General features: G+C 42.8%; 1 protein-coding gene and 1 long non-coding RNA gene across 2 annotated transcripts; both read left to right on the top strand.

The window, feature by feature from the left end:
• Positions 1–489: 489 nt before the first annotated feature.
• nppc (natriuretic peptide C) lies at positions 490–5,562 on the top strand. The gene is made up of 3 exons (XM_029633407.2): positions 490–686; positions 2,200–2,492; positions 5,114–5,562. Exons 1-2 carry the CDS (start codon positions 594–596, stop codon positions 2,467–2,469), a joined length of 363 nt encoding a protein of 120 aa, XP_029489267.1. The 5' UTR covers positions 490–593; the 3' UTR covers positions 2,470–2,492; positions 5,114–5,562.
• Positions 5,563–7,794: 2,232 nt separating this feature from the next.
• On the top strand, positions 7,795–11,324 carry LOC135564483 (uncharacterized). The gene is made up of 2 exons (XR_010461065.1): positions 7,795–7,880; positions 8,142–11,324. It is a non-coding gene; the product is annotated as an uncharacterized LOC135564483 (long non-coding RNA).
• The last annotated feature ends 14,853 nt before the right edge of the window (positions 11,325–26,177 follow it).

Here is a 26,177-nt window from a genome sequence, read left to right as displayed (position 1 = left end):
TATCATTCCCCACAAAATCTGTTGCATTTAACATGTCAGGTCTTGATTTCTTTGGAACTCATTGTCCAACCTCATTTCCTCGCGGTGGGTGGTTGGCATTTTAATAGAGTATCATGTGTCTGCCAATGCCACACTGCTACACTTGTGAATTACATATAATTTCTCCTTTTCAAGCAAAGCAATTAAGTATTGATTTGGTGGCAAACCAGTCGTAGTGGTGCATGGTGAAACAGTAATGTAATTGTTTTTTTGTTTTATTTCATTAATTTAAGCCATAATGACCGGTGTAGATATCATTTTAATTAATAATTTAGCATGACGCGCTCCTCAATAGATTACGCAGGTAGGCCTATGCAGAAGGGAAAAAAACTAAATTGGCAAGGTACAAGAGGGAGGGGGAAGGAAGACCATTACGCAGGTTGTCATGACATCACCAGCGGCCGGCTATAAAGCCGTGAGTAGTAATTCGTAGAGTTAGAGTAGCACTTGGGAAGCTTGGAGTAAAGACCGACGCAGAGACAGAGAACCAATATAATTTATCGTATACTGAACTTCGCCAAAGAGGAATCCTTTACAACAAAAAACTTGTCAGAATGAACATCTCACATTTGGTGGCATGTGGACTTATGATCACCCTGCTTTCACTGCGGACAGGGGCGAAGCCTCTGACACCGGCGCAACAGAAGGTGAGGTCACTTCATTGATGTGCGCGCTGTCATTTGTGAGCGGAATGCGATTATTTGGAGAAATATATTTGCATGGTGCACAGCTATAGGCTAACTAATATTATTCACATTACGGTTCCCCAAATAGCATCAACAACTGATGCAAGTGTATAGACTACTGGGAATGTATATATTGGTATGCATACTATCAATGGCCATGTATCATATATATATATATATATATAACCTAGGCTATACTATATACTATACTAAGACCATTGCATTTACATTACACCGCTCATATTGAAGATTGGGGTTTGTATCTTTCTTAATTAACGTACGCATAGGCTATTACTGGAAGGAAAGGCTTGCTTTTTTTATTTATTTTTAAAACGATCAGAGCGATATATGGATAGATACTGTGTTCAACGGCGAAACTACAGCCACTTAGGCTACTTATTAATTGCATACGGTTGACTATATTCATGCTGGTACCCAAGCGCGCGTCTTGAGAAGCGCTCGAGTGGACATAGGATCCGACGACACAGTGACCTTTACATGTAGACTACCCAAATTAGCTTTTGCGCGTCCTACATGTAACATACATATTGCTTGCCTTCAATAGGCTACTAAGTCAATCTTACATATCTTTGAAAACGTGTTTTTTAAACCAGATAACATCCCTTTCCCACCCGTTGAAAAGGCGCATCTGCCATCAAGAGAGAGACTCATAGGGCAAATAATTCAACAACAAAAATCATTATGTCCTTTAATCAACGTTGAAAACTGATTGGATTTGCAAAAAGTCATCAATGTAAGGGAATTTAGTAATTGTTTTACCCAACTTTAAACCTAAATACAACGACATGGTTAAAAAAAATCACGTTGAATTCAAGTTAGTTGACAACTCAACCAAATGTAAATCAAAACAAGACGTTGAACTGACGTCTGTGCTAGTGGGTATTCTACTGCATGCGCACCTGTCTCTCCAGCTGCATCCGATAATCCCCGGGACTGGGAGACTCATTTCTGACCAGTGTTTATCGCTTTATTCAACGAATGTGCAATTAGAAAGGCTACACACCGTTTCCCATGTGTTAAAACGCAACACCACACACAAATTCAGGATTTGGTTTCAAAGGACGGGCCAATTAATTGCAGCATTTTATGTGATTTCTATTCAGTAGCTAACTTAGGTCAGAACTCGTCGTGTAGCTACTGTCTTTTGGTTCTTCCCGACGCGAGTCAAGTGTAGACAGCACTGACATTACTAGATGTAGCCTATAATTGAGCAAAGGTTTCATATGGAACATAAATACATTTACAAGGCCAGTTGAAAACAAAAAGTGTTGGGAAAAGTGCAGGATAGTGAGTTTACTGCTTGCCGAAGTAGGCAATTGATGTCCCGAATACGCATATTTGTCGTTAATCAGAATCATTCCCAGATGCGCAATCTGCTGACAGGTGCTTACACAAGTCGTATCCATATAGAATGTATTATCTAAAGCGGGTGTCTCTTGTTTCTGTTTCCCAGTCTCTCAGAAGTTTGCTGGGGGAGGAACTGTCGGAGTTCATGGCGTCGGACGAGAGAGAGCAGAGGCTGGAAAAAGTGCGCTCCCGGGTACGCTTGCTGCGAGACCTGCGCATGGACACTCGCGCCAAGGCCATGTGGGCGCGACTGCTGAACGACCAGCCCAGCGCACGGAGACACAAATCAAACACCAAGAAAGGATCCGCGGCCCGGAGCGGCTGCTTCGGACACAAAATGGACAGGATAGGCACCATTAGCGGCATGGGCTGTTAGAAAAGGCATATCAAGACTTGTTGGTAAGTAACCTAACCTCTCACGCTATCTCCCTTTCTCCATGCGCAATTGCACATCATGTGATTAAATCAGGAGGAACGTACATCACCAACACTTTAGGATGGGAGACAAAAAGGCGAATGATATATATATTTTAAAGACTATTGGAAAACAACCTAATTTGAGGACCGTTCTATGGGTCTACTACAAAATCCCCAATGTAACACCTGTGAAAATTTCAGATGAGTCACCCATAGACTATAGACTGTAAAAGCGTTGAACAGTTTGCAGTAAATACCCATGTTTAAAAAAAAAATTTATTGAACCTTTATTTAAGAATAAATGTATGCTCGTGGAGGTGATGATGTGGCCCCCTGTGAGCACGTCAGACTGGCAACATGTTGCAATTTCTCAACCTGGAAGGTGCAAAGACCTTTCAGGGGGCAGGTCCTCAAAATAAAATGAAAATACGTTCATTAATTTCTCGATATTCATAAAAATCAAGCTAGCTCACTAGCAGAGTTACATTCATCAACATCAATGATCCGCTGATAGCCCACCCTCTTGCCGATGTAAATCATGCGTTTAAGGAGGCACTGTAACTACCTTGCATTTGTGACGAGTGTGTTGTTGCGGAAATAAATAGGCCTATGCTCAAAAATGTTAGAATGTTGTGACTTATCTTCAATGCTCTCAAATGGTTAAATAACGACTTCATAATATAGCCTAGTATTCATGCTATTTGAACTCATAGTGGCTTGTTAGCTAGAGTCCAGACTACCTATGCTGCCACTGCTGCACTGACACATGTGCAACTCCTGACAGAAGGGATGGAGTTGGATCGGAAGGTCGTAGATGCAGCGGCTCCTCTCTTTGTCTTTCTGCCTCTCTGTGTCGCGTAGCAGCCAACCAGATCCAATATTGATGATTATGTAAATCAAGTGTTATGCTGCTGTGGCAGTATTGTTGATATTTAAACTAAGTAGCTAGCTACACACGATCGACCGGTCACCGCATCTCAAGCCATGCATGTTTGGATTCTGGGCATGCGAGCACCGTACAGGGCAGGCCACCAACGGACGGGTATGTGTGGCAAACTTGACGACGTCACGACTAATTGCGGGCAGAACAACAGACAAAACTGAATACAAAAACAATATTCCACCACCAATAAGGGCACTTGGCGTGTGGGAGGGCAAAGCCACAGGTGCTCGGCACAGGTAGACTCTTATCTGTGCAAGACACATGCCTGACCTCAAAATTCAGAGTAGGGATAAATCCTACAGACTAATCCTTTTGGTTTAGGCCTACTGACTAATACAAACACATCTGATTAAGACTGCATTAGGAAGAAGGATAGGGAGAGACCTACAAATGCATCTGCTTCTTGATTGAAATCATGAACAATCAACTACAAATTGACTTTTACAAGCAGTCCATCTATGTGCCTTTCCTGTGTGGGAGAGGGCATAACAATGTGTCCCACTGATTCTGTAACAGAACATTGTGTTGACTTGTGTTGAGGACAAAAGCCCCGTAGAATGAGATCACAAATCCCCTCTTGAAATGTTCCAAGTCTGTGGGAAGCGATCAAATTGGCCTTAGGAAGTCCATACGCATTGCAGGACATCGTCATAAGTAATCATAGCTATTGGCTGAAAGCCTAATGGGACATATGTGAACACGATGAGGACATAATCAATGACTTCATAATTGTCCCACACTCCAGTCTGCTTTATCAATGGCCTTTGGCCTGACAATAAGATCTACAGTAGATCTGTGTCAGGCCAAAGGCCGTTTGGTAATGCAGAATGGATTACGGGACAATTATGAGGTCATCGGCCAGTCTCTAGTGGGTAGGAAGAGGAACACCTACAGAGAGAGAGCAGGTTCCTCTCTTTGTAGATGGACACACTCACAGAAAACATGTAACACACACACACACCCTAGGAGGAATGTTCCAGGAAACCCTCCCCTTTTGCTCAGAAAGCAGAACATTAAAGGGGCGGTATGCAGGATGAGGCAATGGGGAAACCAGGTGAATCACGCTAAGGGGTGCTTGGCCTTCATGTGGTTGTGTGGCTAAGGGGGGCTGGTGTGGTGCCTTGCGTACGCTGTGGCTCACAGACTGTCTATACAGTATGTGACTAAGTGTGTATGTTTCTTGGGCAGACACCTCTCTTCCTCCTTTTACTAACTTTAATGTGAGAAGTGAGAGATGAGCAGAGTATTGGGCAGTCAATTAAGGATTGTGTGAGAGACAAGGTCTGGACAGTGGTTGGTCGGAGCAGAGGTGTGCATTGAGACTGTTTAGTTAGAGGGTTTGTTTTAGTGAGACTGACAGGTGATCGGCTATAATTTGTGTCCATATCTATTTAGAGGTTTCTGTGAACAAATCCATCTATTTAGAGGTTTCTGTGAACAGATCCATCTATTTAGAGGTTTCTGTGAACAGGTCCATCTATTTAGAGGTTTCTGTGAACAGGTCCATCTATTTAGAGGTTTCTGTGAACAGGTCCATCTATTTAGAGGTTTCTGTGAACAAATCCATCTATTTGGAGGTTTCTGTGAACAAATCCATCTATTTAGAGGTTTCTGTGAACAAATCCGTCTAACCAGGTCTTTTCTTCTTCTTTCTTCCCAGAGCATTCAGACGATGGGTTCGGACAACTTGGGTTAAGTTGGTCCTCGCCTGAGGAAAATTACCTAAAAAGTGACCGATTTTTGGTACGAAAAGCCACCATGACCAACATATTCAAGGACTGAGACAACAATGATAAAACCAATCCATATGTATAACATAAAGACCAACACACAATACAAAATGGCGGATAAGGGAGGAAAAACTAGAAACCGCAAAGCTGTATATTGTCGCTGCTGCTGTACATTCGTGTACTTTCATTCCGCATAAATGTATTTATGTTTTAAAAACTATTTATATGTTTATAAAAGAGATATTTATAAATATGAGTTTTATTTATGCAACATTTTGAAATGGATGCAAACTGCAGGTCAACTCTGTTTGTAACCTTTTTTTTTGTCCTAAACAGTTGTAAATGTTTTCAAAATGATTAAAAAAAAACATTCCATGCACTTATGAGTCTCCTTCCAGTTTCTGTATATGGGGAAACCATGTCTAGGGCTCTATTCAGTGGGAGTCTGAGGCTTTGTTCCGTGATAGTGAACCACTTACATAGGCCAACAAATCTCTTCATTGAGTGCTGTTGTAAATTCTCTTTTTATTATTAAGAGGGGCAAGTGAATGGACAGAGATACAAGAACACAAACTGTTAGGCAAGACCAAATGGCAAATATAGATATGGTATACATAACTTGCTTCCTCTCAACAGTTTCATCATCGGAGTCAACTGTTGTTTCTTAAGCTGCAACAGCTTTTAACATGTCAGGCTGGAGTGCTTGGATATCCTCATTAATCCTCATGAGGGTCACTCCAGTATGCAGGGGAGCTCCTTTTTACAATCATGTGAATGTGTGTATTCATTGGAACAACTACAGCAGAGGTATCCGTATGAATCACCTGGATGTTGAGCATTAGGGCACACGACACCTAACGTTTTGAAATGTTTTTTTACAGTGGAAAAACGAAAATAAGCATTTCTTATTGGAGAAGTACAGGAAGTCCCTATTTCAATCCGTTCTCTTCCATTTGGTACTTATTGAACACAACCAGCTCTTGATAAACATAACCATTTTTGAACAAAGGCAAGTGTTCAGCAGTGTGATATTTAAACACAAGAGGGCAGCAGTGAGAAAATAAATGTGGAATTCTCCCAACTGTGCAGGTGCATGAGCTGTATGCCAGTGAGCCTGATCTAAGGCACTCAGAGACCACTGAAAATGGATAACTAACTCCCTGCAACATCGTTAGCACTGACGTGATTTCAGAATATGAAGCCCATGCGGTAGCCGGAAGACAGGGTAGTCATTTGACAGAAACATTTGAAGGGTATGACATAGAACATGTCAAAATGGACAGCCCTTCAAAGAATATATAGCAATACATGTGATCAATTTACTGTATTTACCATAATGCTTGATGTAATCAACACCATCCGCCCATCTCATCATGGTCTCTCATCTCATGGTCCATTATTTTAGTTACAGACTACATAGGAATCCATGCATTGCAGAGAAGTCACTGAAAAGACAGGAGCGTGGAGGTTCTGTGTAAGAGTGACGCTCTCCCCTAATTTGATTTGTTCCTATCTAAGAGGAAAGGGGATACATGGGAAAAGGACATCATATTCTTGTTTAATGAGCTGCTCCTCAGTCTTTGCCATGGTCTTGTTTCTAGGGCGGTATTGGAAATTGTAAGACCTAATGCATTTAATTTCTCCACTCAGAAGAATAATATGTTGGTGGATGGTCATTGGGGTTGTGTAATATAAATCTAGGACACCAGTTTACTGTATTCTAATCAGCCATCTGTTCTTTATGAGTAGTTTCTAGGGCAAGAACAACCTAATTGTGACTCATTCTAATTGTGACTCAGCCTAATTGTGACTCAGTCTAATTGTGACTCAGCCTAACTGTGACTCAGCCTAATTGTGACTCAACCTAATTGTGACTCAGCCTAATTGTGACTCATTCTAATTGTGACTCAGCCTAATTGTGACTCAGCCTAATTGTGACTCAGTCTAATTGTGACTCATTCTAATTGTGACTCAGCCTAATTGTGACTCAGCCTAATTGTGACTCAGCCTAATTGTGACTCAGCCTAATTGTGACTCATGACTCAGACTCAACCTGTGACTCAGTAATGACACCTCAGCCTAACTGTGACTCAGCCTAATTGTTTGACTCAGACTTTTATTGTTTCAGTTTTATTGTCACGTGCACAAGTACATTGAAATGCCTCTTTTGCAAGCTCTAAACCCAACAATGCAGTAATCAATACCAGTAATACAAATATTACACTACAAAGTAGAATAAAAACACACAAGAAATTGAAATAAGAAGACGAGAAAGTATGTACAGGGCCTTCGGAAATAATTCAGACCCCTTGACTCTTTCCACATTTTGTTACGTTACAGCCTTATTCTAAATTTGATTAAATAAATACAAATCCTCAGCAATCTGCACACAAATACCTAATAATGATACAGCAAAAACATTTTTTTTATTTTAGTAAATCTATTAGATACAGTATAATAAACAAATACTGTTCTGGCCCCTATAGTTGGGTTTGAGTTCCTTTAGGCGATCATGTAATTCCAATTGTTGACCACTTGGGGGCCACTGTCCTGTGTCGAGGTGTGTTGTTCGTTTAATGTGCTGAACCTTGTAGAAGAAGAATTGTTTACGTTCCGAAATGGTGAAAGTCACTCTGTGGAGCTGCAGACGTTATTAAACTCCATCCTTCTTGCTATCATTTTGTAGAAGCATTGTCTGTAAGTAAAATTAATCATAACATATTTGACATTCAATTCATGATGATATTTTGTACAGTTTATTGTTTTAATGATATTTATGAATCTTGATAGCCACATGGATATATGTTCAGTGCATTTGATCTTGTCATGTTTTGGAGAATTATTTACTTCCGACTTAATGCATAATGCTGCATATTTCTGTGTATATGAACATGTATACAAATACAATGAAGCCTAATATTCAGTCATACACATTGTTATTTTCATTCTATATTTCAGTTTTACTCATTTCAGTCACTATTACTGTACCTACGAAGCAGTGGCAATGAGTTATCCTCCAACACAACAGTAGCTGTACCGGTTTTATCAATCTGCTAAGTTTAAGAAGGGGACTCTCTTGCGAGGGTAGAATAAATAGACAGGATTGTGTCGAGGCACAGATCTGGGAAAGGGTACTAAAACATTTCTGCAGCATTGAAGGTCCCCAAGAACACAGTGGCCTCCATCGTTCTTAAATGGAATAAGTTTGGAACCACCAAGGCTCTTCCTAGAGCTGGCCGCCCGGCTAAACTGAGCAAGGGCCTAGTTTAGGGAGGTGACCAAGAAAACGATGGTCACTCTGACAGAGCTCTAGAGTTTCTCTGTGGAGATGGGAGAAACTTCCAGAAGGACAACCATCTCTGCAGCACCAATCAGGCCTTTATGGTAGAGTGGCCAGACGGAAGACACTCCTCAGTAAAACCATCTCTGCAGCACCAATCAGGCCTTTATGGTAGAGTGGCCAGACGGAAGACACTCCTCAGTAAAACGCACGTTTTGAGTTTGCCAAAAGGCACCTAAAGGACTCTCAGACCATGAGAAACAAGATTCTCTGGTCTGATGAGGCACCTAAAGGACTCTCAGACCATGAGAAACAAGATTCTCTGGTCTGATGAGGCACCTAAAGGACTCTCAGACCCATGAGAAACAAGATTCTCTGGTCTGATGAAACCAAGATTGAACTATTTGGCCTGAATGCCAAGCATCACGTCTGGAGGAAACCTGGCACCATCCCTTCGGTGAAGCATGGTGGTGGTAGCATCATGCTGTGGGGATGTTTTTTAGTGGCAGGCTCTGGGAGACTAATCAGGATCGGAGCAAAGTACAGAGAGATCCTTGATGAAAACCTGCTCCAGAGCGCTCAGGACTTCAGACTAGGGCGAAGGTTCACCTTCCAACAGGACAACGACCCTAAACACACAGTCAAGACAATGCAGGAGTGGCTTCGGGACAAGTCTCTGAATGCCAATGAGTGACCCAGCCAAAGCCCGGACTTGAACCCAATCAAACATCTCTGGAGAGTCCTGAAAATAGCTGTACACCAACGCTCCCCATCCAATCTGAGAGAGCTTGAGGGGATCTGCAGAGAAGAATGGGAGAAACTCCCCAAATACAGGTGTGCCAAGCTTGTAGCGTCTTACCCAAGACGACTCGAGGCTGTAATCGCTGCCAAAGGTGCTTCAACAAAGTACTGAGTAAAGGGTTTGAATACTAACGTAAATGAGATATTTCTTTATTTTTTTTCCATTTGCTAAAATGTTTAAAATATATTTTTGCATTGGTATTATGTGTTGATTGATGAGGATTTTTTTAATGATTATTATTATTTTACTTTTTATTAACCCCTTTTTCTCACCAATTTTGTGGTATCCAATTGGTAGTTACAGTCCTGTCCCATCGCTGCAACTCTTGTACGGACTTAGGAGAGGCAAAGTTCAAGAGCAACCCAGCCAAGCTGCACTGCTCAGGGATGCAAATTAGACCGTTTTGAATGCAAAATAGGTGACCAGCGTGATTCGTGTAGATCCAATGAGAGGGAGGTTGGATCACTACTGGCTATAAGCGAATGAGTGATGCGCGTTTGGAGCAATACTGGCTGTATCCAAGGCTCAGCCAATCATTGACATAACAACAGAATGCAGCGTAGCACGCGACTGAAGAGAGAAGAGACAACCAACTTACTAGCTACAGCATCAGCGAGAGCTCTGGAAAGGCAGTTTGCCAGTTACAGCATCAGCGAGAGCTCTGGAAAGGCAGTTTGCCAGTTACAGCATCAGCGAGAGCTCTGGAAAGGCAGTTTGCCAGTTACAGCATCAGCGAGAGCTCTGGAAAGGCAGTTTGCCAGTTACAGCATCAGCGAGAGCTCTGGAAAGGCAGTTTGCCAGTTACAGCATCAGCGAGCCTCTGGAAAGGCAGTTTGCCAGTTACAGCATCAGCGAGAGCTCTGGAAAGGCAGTTTGCCAGTTACAGCATCAGCGAGAGCTCTGGAAAGGCAGTTTGCCAGTTACAGCATCAGCGAGAGCTCTGGAAAGCAGCGTGTCCCCTGAACGATAACGAAGAGGTAACGTTAGGTGAGAAGCCTGACCACGGAGACAGACGGGGCTGAGAAGGTGATGAAACGGACTTCATGAGCTGTAACCGAAAAACAACTGGCATTTAGAAAGTTTTAGGTGAGGGTGAAAGTGGTGGAACAAGTATTAGCATTGTTATGTATCTTGCTAGCTGGATTGAATTCTCCATTAGCTAGCCAGAGAAATGTTGAGCAACATTAGCCAACTCATCTGATCAAATAATTGAGTTTATGGTGTGAAAATTAGCTTGCTAATGAAGTCAGACAGCTAACGTTACAACATCAGATGAGCTGACATTAGTAACCTAACCAATTCGCTACAGTATTAACTGGTATACGACTCCTTGCCGTTCCTCAAGTTATAACGCGTTAGTTGCATACTGGACCCTGGCAATCTGTGGGAAATGTTAACTAGCTAACGAACTAACCACTATCTGTTAAGTAATGTTTTCATTCTACAGTATGTGGTTCATTTTCAGAATGAGAGAATCAGGTGAAAATGATACTTATTATAATACTTATTTTCCACCATAATTTGCAAATAAATTAATTAAAAATCCTACAATGTGATTTTCTGGATTTTATTTCTCATTTTGTCTGTCATAGTTGAAGTGTACCTAGGCCTGTAATTTTCATCATATCTCTTCTTTTTAAGTGGGAGAACTTGCATAATTAGTGGCTGACTAAATACTTTTTTGCCCCACTGTACTTGTATGCTTGTATGCACAGCTAGATAATATCTAGTAATATCATCAACCATGTGTAGTTAACTAGTGATTATGATTGATTGTTTTTTATAAGATAAGTTTAATGCTAGCTAGAAACTTACCTTGGCTTACTGCATTCGTGTAACAGGCAGTCTCCTTGTGGAGTGCAACGAGAGAGAGGCAGGTCGTTATTGCGTTGGACTAGTTAAATGTATGGTTGCAAGATTGGATCCCCTGAGCTAACAAGGTGAAAATCTGTCGTTCTGCCCCTGAACAAGGCAGTTAACCCACCGTTCCTAGGCCGTCAATGAAAATAAGAATGTGTTCTTAACTGACTTGCCTAGTTAAATAAAGGTATAAAAAATATATATAGAAAAAAACAAATCAGCGCCTCTTCAACCTCAGGAGGCTGAAGAAATTCGGCTTGTCACCAAAAGCACTCACAAACTTCTACAGATGCACAATCGAGAGCATCCTGTCGGGCTGTATCACCGCCTGGTACGGCAACTGCTCCGCCCACAACCGTAAGGCTCTCCAGAGGGTAGTGAGGTCTGCACAACGCATCACCGGGGGCAAACTACCTGCCCTCCAGGACACCTACACCACCCGATGTCACAGGAAGGCCATAAAGATCATCAAGGACAGCAACCACCCGAGCCACTTCCTGTTCCTATCATCCAGAAGGCGAGGTCAGTACAGGTGCATCAAAGCTGGGACCGAGAGACTGAAAAACAGCTTCTATCTCAAGGCCATCAGACTGTTAAACAGCCACCACTAACATTGAGTGGCTGCTGCCAACACACTGACTCAACTCCAGCCACTTTAATAATGGGAATTGATGGGAAATTATGTAAAATATATCACTAGCCACTTTAAACAATGCTACCTAATATAATGTTTACATACCCTACATTATTCATCTCATATGTATACGTATATACTGTACTCTATATCATCTACTGCATCCATATGTAATACATGTATCACTAGCCACTTTAACTATGCCACTTTGTTTACATACTCATCTCATATGTATATACTGCACTCAATACCATCTACTGTATCTTGCCTATGCCGCTCTGTACCATCACTCATTCATATATCTTTATGTACATATTCTTTATCCCCTTACACTTGTGTCTATAAGGTAGTAGTTTTGGAATTGTTAGCTAGATTACTTGTTGGTTATTACTGCATTGTCGGAACTAGAAGCACAAGCATTTCGCTACACTCGCACTAACATCTGCTAACCATGTGTATGTGACAAATACATTTTGATTTGATTTGATTTAATCGGTCGACCTCTAGGGGATAAAAAAAAAAAGTACTCATTGAATGTTATTTTTGCACACATGTGCACTTGATATATGTCTATAGTGGCCACTATAATAGGGGCAACAATAGAATGCCTGTTTGTTTAATTCTATTTCTACTTTAAGATGTTTTTTTTCCCCAAGTGCAATATTTATGTTTGTGGTCACAAGCGTTCTATTATAAAGGCTGTCATGGTAACTGCAATATTAGTGTATTGTTTTTTTCTCAAGACTTGAGTGTCATTTGCAGTAAAGTCTAGGCAACAAATTACATTAGATTGCTTCCTTTACATTTTTTTTAGATGTGAGTTAGGTTCACATCAACCACTTTTTATTTTACACACAGAGACTGATCATGTCGATCATTTTCTTTTGTCATTTAATTAGTTAAAATCTGCATTTCAGGGATTGTTTTGTATGTTTCAGTGCAACAACAAAAAAACATGTCACCTTTTTGGGCCCTCAGCAGTTTGCATCCCTGACTACTTCTTGACACAGTGCCAGCCAGAGGAAACACCGTACACCTGGCAACCATGTCAGCGTGCATTGCGCCCAGCCCGCCACAGGAGTTGCTAGTGCACAATGGGACAGTAACATCCCGGCCGGCCAAACCCTCCCCTAACCCGGACAACTGCACCGCCCCATGGGTCTACCGGTCGCGGCCGGCTGCGACAGAGCCTGGACTCGAACCAGGTTCTCTAGTGGCACACCTAGCACTACAATGCAGTGCTTTAGACTACTGCGCCACTCGGGGAGACCCTGAAAGAAAAAACATTTAATCAATTTTAGAATAAGGCTGTAACGTAACAAAATGTGGAAAAAGTCAAGGGGTCTGAATACTTTTCAAAGGCACTGTAAGCTGTTGTATATACAGGGCCACTCAACAGTGTGGGAGCCAAAACCATACGTTTAGAATTTCCTGTCTTGTACTGAGGAAATGTAACAGTTTAGGGGGAGGAGTGGGGGAAAAGTAAGGAAGGGGGCGTGGGGGAAGATGGAGTAGTAGAGGAGGAGTGAGTGAGTGGGTGGGTGAGGAGTGAAGGTCAATCTGGTTGTATTGCAATAGAATCAACGCCTGGTATGGCAACTGCTCGGCATCCGACTGCAAGGTGCTACAGAGGGTTGTGCCTACAGCCCAGTACGTCACTTGGGCCAAGCTTCCTGCCATCCAGGACCTACAGTGGCTTGCGAAAATATTCACCCCCCTTGGCATTTTTCATATTTTGTTGCCTTACAACCTGGAATTAAAATGGATTTTTGGGGGGTTTGTATCTTTTGATTTACACAACATGTCTACCACTTTGAAGAAGCTAAATCATTTTTATTGTGAAACAAACAAGAAATAAGACAAAAAAACAGAACTCACCCCCCCAAAGCCAATACTTTGTAGAGCCACATTTTACAGCAATTACAGCTGCAAGTCTCTGGGGTATGTCTCTATAAACTTGGCACATCTAACCACGGGGATTTTTGCCCATTCTTCAAGCAAAACTGCTCCAGCTCCTTCAAGTTGGATGGGTTCCTGCTGGTGTACAGCAATCTTTAAGTCATACCACAGATTCTCAATTGGATTGAGGTCTGGGCTTTGACTTGGCCATTCCAAGACATTTAGGGTCATTGTCCTGCTAGAAGGTGAACCTCCATTCCAGTCTCAAATCTCTGGAAGACTGAAACTGGTTTCCCTTAAGAATTTCCCTGTATTTAGCGCCATCCATCATTCCTTCAATTCTGACCAGTTTCCCATTCACTGCCGATGAAAAACATCCCCACAGTGAAGCATGGTGGTGGCAGCATCATGCTGTGGGGATGTTTTTCATCGGCAGGGACTGGGAAACTGGTGGGGGAAGTGGCTGAGGGCCGATACACCATTAGGAGTTCCAGGTAATTGATATGCAGTGCTCTTTGTACCTATGTCCATACCCCCCGAATCGAGTTGCCTTCGTACAGTGTACCCCTACCCTCGGAGGGATGTATCTGTCATGATCACCTTGTGGGATACAACTCAGCCCATTAGAGCCCCCTGACAATATCAGGGTCCCATCACATGGCCATGGCCCATAGACCTGACAGGGACATCCGAAGCGACCGACATAAGCTGTGAGATGCCCTGAAGTGCCATCTGTAGGGGTGGGACGCCACCTTGTGGACTGGGAGAGATTCCATTCCATTTTCACCACTCTTGACATATGTGTGTCTGAACGTGGACACTTTTCATCCAACTCACATGCGAGAGAAACTACACTTTTGACACTCGTGAACACTGTGGAACTTGGGGTAGAAAAAAAAAATGTGTTTGTGTTACAAGGTTTGCCTAAAGCCCGTCCCACTTTGGGTACAAGGGCTCTGGCGATCAGTGATGTACCCCTATTGGCAGTGCCACCTGGGGGTACTGTTGTCGAAATGAGCCTCACTTGGTTTAAGAGGTTTATTTTTATTTCACCTTTATTTAACCAGGTAGGCTAGTTGAGAACAAGTCCTCATTTGGAACTGCGACCTGGCCAAGATAAAGCAAAGCAGTGTGACACAGACAACACAGAGTTACACTTGGAGTAAAACAAACAAGAGGTAAGAGGTAAGATGAGTTCCGGTAACCCCCTGGCACCCAGCACTAGACTACACTTGTTTTTTTTTAATAACTTTGCAAAAATATATAAAAACCTGTTTTTGCTTTGTCATTATGGGGTATTGTGATGTCATTATGGGGTATTGTGATGTCATTATGGGGCATTGTTTGTATTTAATCCATTTTAGAATGAGGCTGTAATGTAACAAAATGTGGAAAAAGTCAAGGGGTCTGAATACTTTCCCAATGCACTGTATATTTATGCTCCAGACTCCGGCATTGCTCGTCCTAATATTCCTATATTTCTTCATTCCCATTCTTTTACTTTTAGATTAGTGTGTATTGTTAGATATTACTGCACCGTTGGAGTTAGGAACACAAGCATTTTGCTACACCTGCAATTACATCTGTTAAATATGTGTTTCTGCGACCAATACAATTGGATTGGATGTTCACCTGTAAAATGAAAAGGTGTACAGTAGACTGGTATGTGTTTTGTTCAGTGACTCAGAGTCATTGATGGGGCCTTGAGATGAGCTGTTGGCGAAGGTGTGAAAAGGTTGAGGGGAGGCCTTGACCTGTAGACAGTCTAGTTTATTGTTGTCTTAAGGAGACAAGTACTGCCAACAATAGTGTACTAACAGCACCTCTCCATCATGCCAAAGAACTGACTGCAAGGGTGTGATAAGTTTGAGGAGCACTCAGCTTGTAGACAGTTAAGTGTATTGGTGATTTCGGGTTTTTTAATTCTCAAGAGGGTATTGCACTTTTTACAAATACTTTTGGCTGTCCTGACTTGTTTCCGAGTCAGATGATGTTGAGCTTCAGCTTATTCCAGGCTGAAAGCTTTCATCCAATGGGTGTACAGGCTCTGTATTACTAAAGCGGGGGTCAAGATCATCGTCAAATCATACTTTATTTGTCACGTGCCGAATACAACATGTAGACCTTACCGTGAAATGCTTACTTACAAGCCCTTGACCAACGGGGAGGTTCAAAATAAGATTTAAGAAATAATTTCCAAATAAACTAAAGTAAAAAAAAAAATGAAAAAGTAACACAATAAAATAACAATAACAAGGATATATACAGGGGGTACCGGTACCGAGTAAATGTGTGGGGTTACAGGTTAGTCGAGGTCATTTGTACATCTAGGAAGGGGTGAAGTGACTTATGAATAGATGATAAACAGTGAGTAGCAGCAGTGTAAAAAACAACTGGAGAGGGGGGGGGGGGGGTCAATGTAAATAGTCCGGTGGCCATTTGAGTCATTGTTCAGCAGACTTATGGCTTGGTGGTAGAAGCTGTTAAGGAGCCTTTTGGTCCTAGACTTGGCACTCCGGCACCGCTTGCCGTGCGGTAGCAGAGAAAACAATCTATGACTTGGGTGACTGGAGTCTTTGACAATTATTTGGGCTTTCCTCTGACACCGCCTGGTGTATAGGTCCTGGATGGCAGGAAGCTTGGCCTCAGTGATGTACTGGGCCGCACGCACTACCCTCTGTAGCGCCTTATGTTCAGATGCCGAGCAGTTGCCATACCAGGCGGTGATGCAACTGGTCAAGATGCTCTCAATGGTGCAGCTGTATAACTTTTTGAGGATCTGGGAACCCATGCCAAATCTTTTCAGTCTCCTGAGGGGGAAAAGGTGTTGTGGTGCCCGCTTGACGATTGTCTTGGTGTGTTTGGACAATGATGGTTTGTTAGTGATGTGGACACCAAGGAACTTGAAACTCTCGACCCAGCAAGCAGCAGCAGGATTAGTCTGTAGGACATACACTAATCAGTGATTTGCCAACATTTTACTACTTTGTTCCCATCAATACACACTCAAACAAGGTATTTTTGTAATTCAGCTACTCTTCCTGAGGTTCAAACATATTAAAGCACTTACATTACATATAAATCAAAAGATAAAACATCATATAACACTATTACAGGATAGTAGGGGCTAGGGTTATACACTGTTAGAGAGGCAGGGTAGTACAGGCTAGGGTTATACACTGTTAGAGAGGTAGGGTAGCAGGGGGTAGGGTTATACACTGTTAGAGAGGCAGGCTAGGGTTATACACTGTTAGAGAGGCAGGATAGTAGGGGGTAGGGTTATACACTGTTAGAGAGGCAGGGTAGTACAGGCTAGGGTTATACACTGTTAGAGAGGCAGGCTAGGGTTATACACTGTTAGAGAGGCAGGGTAGGGTTATACACTGTTAGAGAGGGGTAGTAGGGGTAGGGTTATACACTGTTAGAGAGGCAGGATAGTAGGGGGTAGGGTTATACACTGTTAGAGAGGCAGGGTAGTAGGGGGTAGGGTTATACACTGTTAGAGAGGCAGGGTAGTAGGGGGTAGGGTTATACACTGTTAGAGAGGCAGGCTAGGGTTGTACACTGTTAGAGAGGCAGGGTAGGGTTATACACTGTTAGAGAGGCAGGGTAGTACGGGGTAGGGTTATACACTGTTAGAGAGGCAGGCTAGGGTTGTACACTGTTAGAGAGGCAGGGTAGGGTTATACACTGTTAGAGAGGCAGGGTAGGGTTATACACTGTTAGAGAGGCAGGATAGTAGGGGGTAGGGTTATACACTGTTAGAGAGGCAGGGTAGCAGGGGGTAGGGTTATACACTGTTAGAGAGGCAGGGTAGTAGGGGCTAGGGTTATACACTGTTAGAGAGGCAGGATAGTAGGGGGTAGGGTTATACACTGTTAGAGAGGCAGGGTAGCAGGGGGTAGGGTTATACACTGTTAGAGAGGCAGGGTAGTAGGGGCTAGGGTTATACACTGTTAGAGAGGCAGGATAGTAGGGGGTAGGGTTATACACTGTTAGAGAGGCAGGGTAGTAGGGGGTAGGGTTATACACTGTTAGAGAGGCAGGATAGTAGGGGGTAGGGTTATACACTGTTAGAGAGGTAGGCTAGTACAGGCTAGGGTTATAAACTGTTAGAGAGGCAGGCTAGGGTTGTACACTGTTAGAGAGGCAGGGTAGGGTTATACACTGTTAGAGAGGCAGGGTAGTAGGGGGTAGGGTTATACACTGTTAGAGAGGCAGGGTAGTACAGGCTAGGGTTATACACTGTTAGAGAGGCAGGCTAGGGTTGTACACTGTTAGAGAGGCAGGGTAGGACTATACACTGTTAGAGAGGCAGGGTAGTAGGGGGTAGGGTTATACACTGTTAGAGAGGCAGGGTAGCAGGGGGTAGGGTTATACACTGTTAGAGAGGCAGGGTAGGGTTATACACTGTTAGAGAGGCAGGGTAGTAGGGGGTAGGGTTATACACTGTTAGAGAGGCAGGGTAGTACAGGCTAGGGTTATACACTGTTAGAGAGGCAGGGTAGTAGGGGGTAGGGTTATACACTGTTAGAGAGGCAGGGTATGGTTATACACAGTTAGAGAGGCAGGGTAGTACAGGCTAGGGTTATACACTGTTAGAGTGGCAGGGTAGTAAGGGGGTAGGGTTATACACTGTTAGAGAGGCAGGGTAGGGTTATACACTGTTAGAGAGGCAGGGTAGGGTTATACACTGTTAGAGAGGCAGGGTAGTAGGGGGTAGGGTTATACACTGTTAGAGAGGCAGGGTAGTACAGGGTAGGGTTATACACTGTTAGAGAGGCAGGGTAGTACAGGGTAGGGTTATACACTGTTAGAGAGGCAGGGTAGTAGGGGGTAGGGTTATACACTGTTAGAGAGGCAGGGTAGTAGGGGGTAGGGTTATACACTGTTAGAGAGGCAGGGTAGTACAGGCTAGGGTTATACACTGTTAGAGAGGCAGGGTAGTAGGGGGTAGGGTTATACACTGTTAGAGAGGCACGGTAGGGTTATACACTGTTAGAGAGGCAGGGTAGTAGGGGTTATACACTGTTAGAGAGGCAGGGTAGTAGGGGGTAGGGTTATACACTGTTAGAGAGGCAGGGTAGTACAGGCTAGGGTTATACACTGTTAGAGAGGCAGAGTAGTAGGGGGTAGGGTTATACACTGTTAGAGAGGCACGGTAGGGTTAGTTAGAGGGCAGGGTAGTAGGGGGTTTATACACTGTTAGAGAGGCAGGGTAGTAGGGGGTAGGGTTATACACTGTTAGAGAGGCAGGGTAGGGTTATACACTGTTAGAGAGGCAGGGTAGTAGGGGTAGGGTTATACACTGTTAGAGAGGCAGGGTAGTACAGGTAGGGTTATACACTGTTAGAGAGGCAGGGTAGTAGGGGGTGGGGTTATACACTGGGTAGGGTTATACACTGTTAGAGAGGCAGGGTAGTACAGGCTAGGGTTATACACTGTTAGAGAGGCAGGGTAATACAGGCTAGGGTTATACACTGTTAGAGAGGCAGGGTAGTAGGGGTAGGGTTATACACAGTTAGAGAGGCAGGGTAGTAGGGGGTAGGGTTATACACTGTTAGAGAGGCAGGGTAGTAGGGGGTAGGGTTATACACTGTTAGAGAGGCAGGCTAGTAGGGGGTAGGGTTATACACAGTTAGAGAGGCAGGGTAGTAGGGGGTAGGGTTATACACTGTTAGAGAGGCAGGCTAGTAGGGGGTAGGGTTATACACTGTTAGAGAGGCAGGCTAGGGTTATACACTGTTAGAGAGGCACGGTAGGGTTATACACTGTTAGAGAGGCAGGGTAGTAGGGGGTAGGGTTATACACTGTTAGAGAGGCAGGGTAGTAGGGGGTAGGGTTATACACTGTTAGAGAGGCAGGCTAGGGTTATACACATATAACATTATTACACTACTACAGTTGAAGTGGGAAGTTTACATACACTTAGGTTGGAGTCATTAAAACTTGTTTTTCAACCACTCCACACATTTTTGTTAACAAATTATAGTTTTGGCAAGTCGGTTAGGACATCTACTTCATGCATGACTCAAGTAATTTTTCCATTGTTTACAGACAGAATATTTCACTTATAATTAACGGTATCACAATTCCAGTGGGTCAGAAGTTTACATACACTAAGTTGACTGTGCCTTTAAACAGCTTGGAAAATTACAGAAAATTATGTCTTGACTTTAGAAGCTTCTGATAGGCTAATTGATATCATTTGAGTCAATTGGAGGTGTACCTGTGGATATATTTCAAGGCCTAGCTTCAAACTCAGTGCCTCTTTGCTTGAAATCATGGGAAAAATCAGAACCTGAAAGGCCGCTCAGCAAAGAAGAAGCCACTGCTCCAAAGCAGCCATAAAAAAGCCAGACTACGGTTTGCAACTGCACATGGGGATGAAGATGGTACTTTTTGGAGAAATGTCCTCTGGTCTGATGAAAAAAAATAGAACTGTTTGGCCACAATGACCGTCGTTATGTTTGGAGGAAAAGGGGGGAGGCTTGCAAGCCGAAGAACACCATCCCAACCGTGAAGCATGGGGGTGGCAGCATCATGTTGTGGGGGTGCTTTGCTGCAGGAGGGCCTGGTGCACTTCACAAAATAGATGGCATCTTGAGGAAGGAATATTATGTGGATATATTGAAGCAACATCTCAAGACATCAGTCAGGAAGTTAAAGCTTGGTCGCAAATCGGTCTTCCAAGTGGACAATGACCCCAAGCATACTTCCAAAGTTGTGGCAAAATGGCTTCAGGACAACAAAGTCAAGGTATTGGAGTGGCCATCACAAATCCCTGACTGCAATCCCATAGAACATTTGTGGGCAGATCTGAAAAAGCGTGTGCGTGCAAGGAGTAAACTTCTGACCCACTGGGAATGTGATGAAATAAATAAAAGCTGAAATAAATAATTCTCTCTCCTATTATTCACATTCTTAAAATATTCACATTTCACATTCTTAAAATAAAGTGGTGATCCCAACTGACCAAAAGACAGGGAATTTTTACTAGAATTAAATGTCAGGAATTGTGAAAAACTGAGTTTAAGTGTATTTGGCTAAGGTGTATGTAAACTTCTGACTTCAACTGTATATACAATACAACATGTTTGATACCACTATACAACAATATCACAAGCCGCATATGTGTGTGTCTCTTCACAGTCTCCGTTGTACCATCAGCTGTCCGGGTGGCTGGTCTCAGACAATGCCGCAGGTGAAGAAACCGGATGTGGAGGTCCTGGGCTGGCATAGTTACTACACCTGGTCTGCGGTTGTGAGGCTGGTTGGGCGTACTGCCATATTTTCTAAAACGGCATCTTACGGTCGAGAAATTAACATTAAATTATCTGGCAACAGCTCTGGTGGACATTTCTGCAGTCAGCATGCCAATTGCACGCTCCCTCAAATCTTTAGAATGGCCTTTTATTGTCCCCAGCACAAGGTGCACCAGTGTAACGATCATGCTGTTTAAACAGCTTTTTTGAGATGCTAAATAGATGGATTATCTTGGCAAAGGAAGAATGCTCCACTAACGTTTTTTTGTGATATGGAACATTTCTGGTATCTTTTATTTCAGCTCATGAAACATGGGACCAACACTTTACATATTGCTTTTATATTTTTTGCTCAGTGTAGTTAGTTAGCTAAGTAACACGAACTGCATTACCTCAGCTCAACTTCAACTTATTTGTCACGTCCTGACCTTAGTTCCTTTTTTTATGTCACTATTTTGGTTTGGTCAGGGCGTGAGTTGGGGTGGGCAGTCTATGTTTTTCATTCTATGTTTTGTTCTGTGTGTTGTATTTCTATGTGTTTGGCCTGGTATGGTTCCCAATCAGAGGCAGCTGTCAATCGTTGTCTCTGATTGAGAACCCGTACTTACGTAGCTCTTGCCCACATGGGTTTTGTGGGTAGTTTCTTTCTGTTTTTGTGTCTGCACCAGACAGAACTTTTTCGGTTGTTCTCTTTGTTGTTTTGTTAATCAGTGTTCAGTTCCATTATTAAAATGCCGAACACGTACCACGCTGCACTTTGGTCCTCGCCTTCTTCCACCAACGGCCGTTACATTATTGTTTTCAATTTTGGAAAATTGATGGAATAGCATCACTTTTCAACATGCGACAACCTGGCAACCCCATCAGTTGAGACTTCAGATCCGTTTTGAAAAAATCCTCTGGCTGAAAGTGCTGGCTACAAATACAGACATTTAGCTATTTCTCCATCAACTGAATCCATGTCCAACGGGGCGGTACTACGTCCTGAAATACGCTATGAATTCTGGATATTGTCGTTTGCTGACAAGTATGCGCTACCTTCTGATGGACAGCCAAGCTGACAGACAACATAGAATCTGCAGACAATTATGACATCATCGGAGTGCATGGACATCGTCACAAACGTTTTGTGCAACAACAAAAACAACAACGCTAGAGCAGTGGTTCTCTACCTGGGAGGGGAGGGGGAGGGGTGGGTTTAAATGTGTCCTCTTTAGATTCACCAACGTATTCTCTAGTCAATAAGTAAACAAGCCTCAGCAATGTAGGAACATGGCTGAGCTGGAACATGTTAGTGGAAGTTAACACTAACTACCCATAAAGGGTCAAATATTTGTCCACCCGCCTAATGGGTCATCTGATCCTAGACCTGTGTTTAAGACAACCTCTTTCTTGAGCCGATTTGTTACATTCTTGTGTTTTCAACTACGCAAAGTCAACAAAATCCATAGCTTAGATAATCATAACAGTGTAGGCCTATCGGCCATTTTTATCCCCTGTAAATCATTCACCAACACTCCCCACAAACAACAGAAGCACTATAGCAGTTTGTCAAGGCTGGCACCCATTCAATCGCAGAGCTCCTATTTCAGGAGACTTTACGTTTGACCAATATGCATGCAACCCACCTTTCCACAAGCCTGAAAACATTTTTTTCTCCCTTTTCTTATTTTTTTTGTCACAGTAGTATGGCACCATAACATCCACAGACACATACCTTGTCATACAGGCAGGGTAGCCTAGTGGTTAGAGCATTGGACTAGTAACCAAAAGGTTGCAAGTTCAAATCCCCACGCTGACAAGGTACAAAATCTGTCGTTCTGCCCCTTAACAGGCAGTTAACCCACTGTTCCTAGGCCATCATTGAAAATAAGAATTTGTTCTTAACTGACTTGCCTGGTTAAATAAAGGTAAAATAAATACAGAGCCCCTTTTACATGAAACCTCTGCTTTCACCAAGATCTAAAAACCCAGGCGTCCCTAAACATTTTTGCCCCAAATACAGTACGCCAGTCTAAAGCCCAGGCATGTTTGCAAAGCATTTTTTATTTTATTTTTAACCTTTTTTAACTAGGCAAGTCAGTTAATGAAGAACAAATTCTTATTTTCGATGACTGCCAAATAACAGTGCATTAACTGCCTTGTTCAGGGGCAGAACTGACAGATTTTTACCTTGTCAGTTTAGGGATTCAATTTTTGCAAACTTTCGGTTACAAGTCCAATGCTCTAACAACTAGGCTACATCCACGCCTCCTGCTGTGGTGCATGGAGTCCCTATTCTTTTACCCCAGTAGAATGGGTTCAGGATAAAAATGCACTTAAGCAGTCTAAAATGTCACAATTCCACAAAAGGAACCAAACCGTGCGTTTGAAAGAAACGGGAACCAACACGAACTAGCCTTGTTGATTCTTGGTTGTTTTTTCCAATTGCTGTAGAACTGGAGACAGGATTAGGTTTAATTTGCGGGGGGAAACTGCTAGTGACTATTTTAAGACGGCAACATTCGACAGCGATATTGTTGTGATCTTCGGTGACTGGCATTAAGTGTGGAGAAGGGAGATGTGCTGGCCGAGCAATTTGTGCCATCCTTCTTTCATTGGTGGGCAGCAATGGAGACTGAACAGACTATAGAGGAGAAGAAGAAATACACAGTGTATAATCGTGCGAGAAAAGGGTTGCTTCAGCCGGTTGAAAGAGACATGGAAAGAGAAGCTCCATCTTGTCTTCATGAATTGTTCAAAACGTATTTTGAAAGAGGACAGCTGTAACAGTTGCTTTGTAATAAGGGTCAGTCCTGCAATACGGTATTACTCTGCAGTATGCTGGTGTGATATTTACATTTAACATTTAAGTCATTTAGCAGACGCTCTTATCCAGAGCGACTTACAAATTGGTACTATGTTTAGCAAGCTAACTACATCATGTTTATCTTTTGTTTTAAGTTAGATCCAGTACAAACCTAGGCCTAACGTTACATCATACATGACATACTGCATGAGTAATATTGCAGACTGCACCATTTGCAAGTGTAATAGCTAGCTATTCTCATTCAATACTTCAAGAGTACTTTAGCTGAGCACTGTTATTGTTCGAAACACTTCCTGACCTAGTCAGATGATAATGAATCAACTATGTTTTATCTCCACCTATTCTATGGTGAGTTGATGTGTGTCCCTTCATTGACTGGAGTGGCCAGTTTACATTCTATTGATTCCCTGGGTCCATACTGTCTGATCAGGAGAGGCCATCTGGATGGTCACTGTGAGTGCTCTCAGGATCTCTGTGGGTGTGGGATAAAGTACGAACAGCAGACAAAATACTATTACAATACCATGAAGCTATAGAAACTATCTGTAATATATATGTGTTTAGAATCTATCATGTTCCCGAACCTCAGGCGACCGCCCACTGTCTGGACCCTGTTGCACAATTTTGAGACCCACAATGGATCGATAACTCCTGTATGTCGGCAGAGACTTTCCAGGTCCTCTGCAAAAGGGCCGAGTACTATTTGTGGGAGAGACATTGTTCCACCTTTGTGTCCCTCTTCGAATGCGAATGCAGCATTTCAGCAGCCTGCAGTGCCACTTCCAGAGAGGATGGGAGCTATAATGTAAACACAGTGTGTGATGGACTCCTGCAACACTTCAACAACTAGGTACATCAGAGTGGATTACACAGGATTGCTATTGCTAAAACGAAGGTTGGTGCTCTCTGGTGTGTAGTTAGGCAACATAAAGAGAAAATGATCACAAAACAATATTAACATATTTCCTCTTTTAACTTTCTCAGTGATTTTTCTCCCTCCTCTCACAGACACCCAGCTCCGCCATCGCCCTTTGGACAACAAAACGCCTGGACCAACAACAGAACGACTAGCACGACAAACCAAGCCTTGTCCTTTAGCTCAGCGGTGAGCCATGGGGATTAATACAGTACTGCTATATAATGCCCCTGTCACATGACTGTATCCTTGGGGATTAATACAGTACTGCTATATAATGCCCCTGTCACATGACTGTATCCTTGGGGATTAATACAGTACTGCTATATAATGCCCCTGTCACATGACTGTATCCTTGGGGATTAATACATGACTGTCATCCCTTGGGGATTAATACAGTACTGCTATATAATGCCCCTGTCACATGACTGTATCCTTGGGGATTAATACAGTACTGCTATATAATGCCCCTGTCACATGACTGTATCCTTGGGGACTTAATGCTACCCCTGTCAGTACTGCTACTATAAATGCCCTGTCACATGACTGTATCCTTGGGGATTAATACAGTACTGCTATATAATGCCCCTGTCACATGACTGTATCCTAATACAGTACTGCTATATAATGCCCCTGTCACATGACTGTATCCTTGGGGATTAATACAGTACTGCTGTATCCTTGGGGATTAATACAGTACTGCCCCTGTCACATGACTGTATCCTTGGGGATTAATACAGTACTGCTATATAATGCCCCTGTCACATGACTGTATCCTTGGGATTAATACAGTACTGCTATATAATGCCCCTGTCACATGACTGTATCCTTGGGGATTAATACAGTACTGCTATATAATGCCCCTGTCACATGACTGTATCCTTGGGGATTAATACAGTACTGCTATATAATGCCCCTGTCACATGACTGTATCCTTGGGGATTAATACAGTACTGCTATATAATGCCCCTGTCACATGACTGTATCCTTGGGATTAATACAGTACTGCTATATAATGCCCCTGTCACATGACTGTATCTGACTGCTATATAATGCCCCTGTCACATGACTGTATCCTTTGGGGATTAATACATTAATAATGCCCCTGTCACATGACTGTTGCTATATAATGCCCACATGATGTATCCTTGGGGATTAATACAGTACTGCTATATAATGCCCCTGTCACATGACTGTATCCTTGGGGATTAATACAGTACTGCTTTATAATGCTCCTGTCACATGACTGTATCCTTGGGGATTAATACAGTACTGCTATATAATGCTCCTGTCACATGACTGTATCCTTGGGGATTAATACAGTACTGCTATATAATGCCCCTGTCACATGACTGTATCCTTGGGGATTAATACAGTACTGCTATATAATGCCCCTGTCACATGACTGTATCCTTGGGGATTAATACAGTACTGCTATATAATGCTCCTGTCACATGACTGTATCCTTGGGGATTAATACAGTACTGCTATATAATGCCCCTGTCACATGACTGTATCCTTGGGGATTA

Source organism: Oncorhynchus nerka, linkage group LG25 (genome assembly GCF_034236695.1).
Source record: "Oncorhynchus nerka isolate Pitt River linkage group LG25, Oner_Uvic_2.0, whole genome shotgun sequence".
Lineage (NCBI taxonomy): Eukaryota > Metazoa > Chordata > Actinopteri > Salmoniformes > Salmonidae > Oncorhynchus > Oncorhynchus nerka.
This window is presented reverse-complemented; position numbering and strand designations above follow the sequence as displayed.

Bases quoted from the DNA above. Each gene is read 5' to 3' on its own strand.
- nppc (XM_029633407.2), top strand. From the start codon at position 594: ATGAACATCTCACATTTGGTGGCATGTGGACTTATGATCACCCTGCTT. The intron at 687-2,199 runs GTGAGGTCACTT...TCTGTTTCCCAG, and splicing joins TGACACCGGCGCAACAGAAG to TCTCTCAGAAGTTTGCTGGG.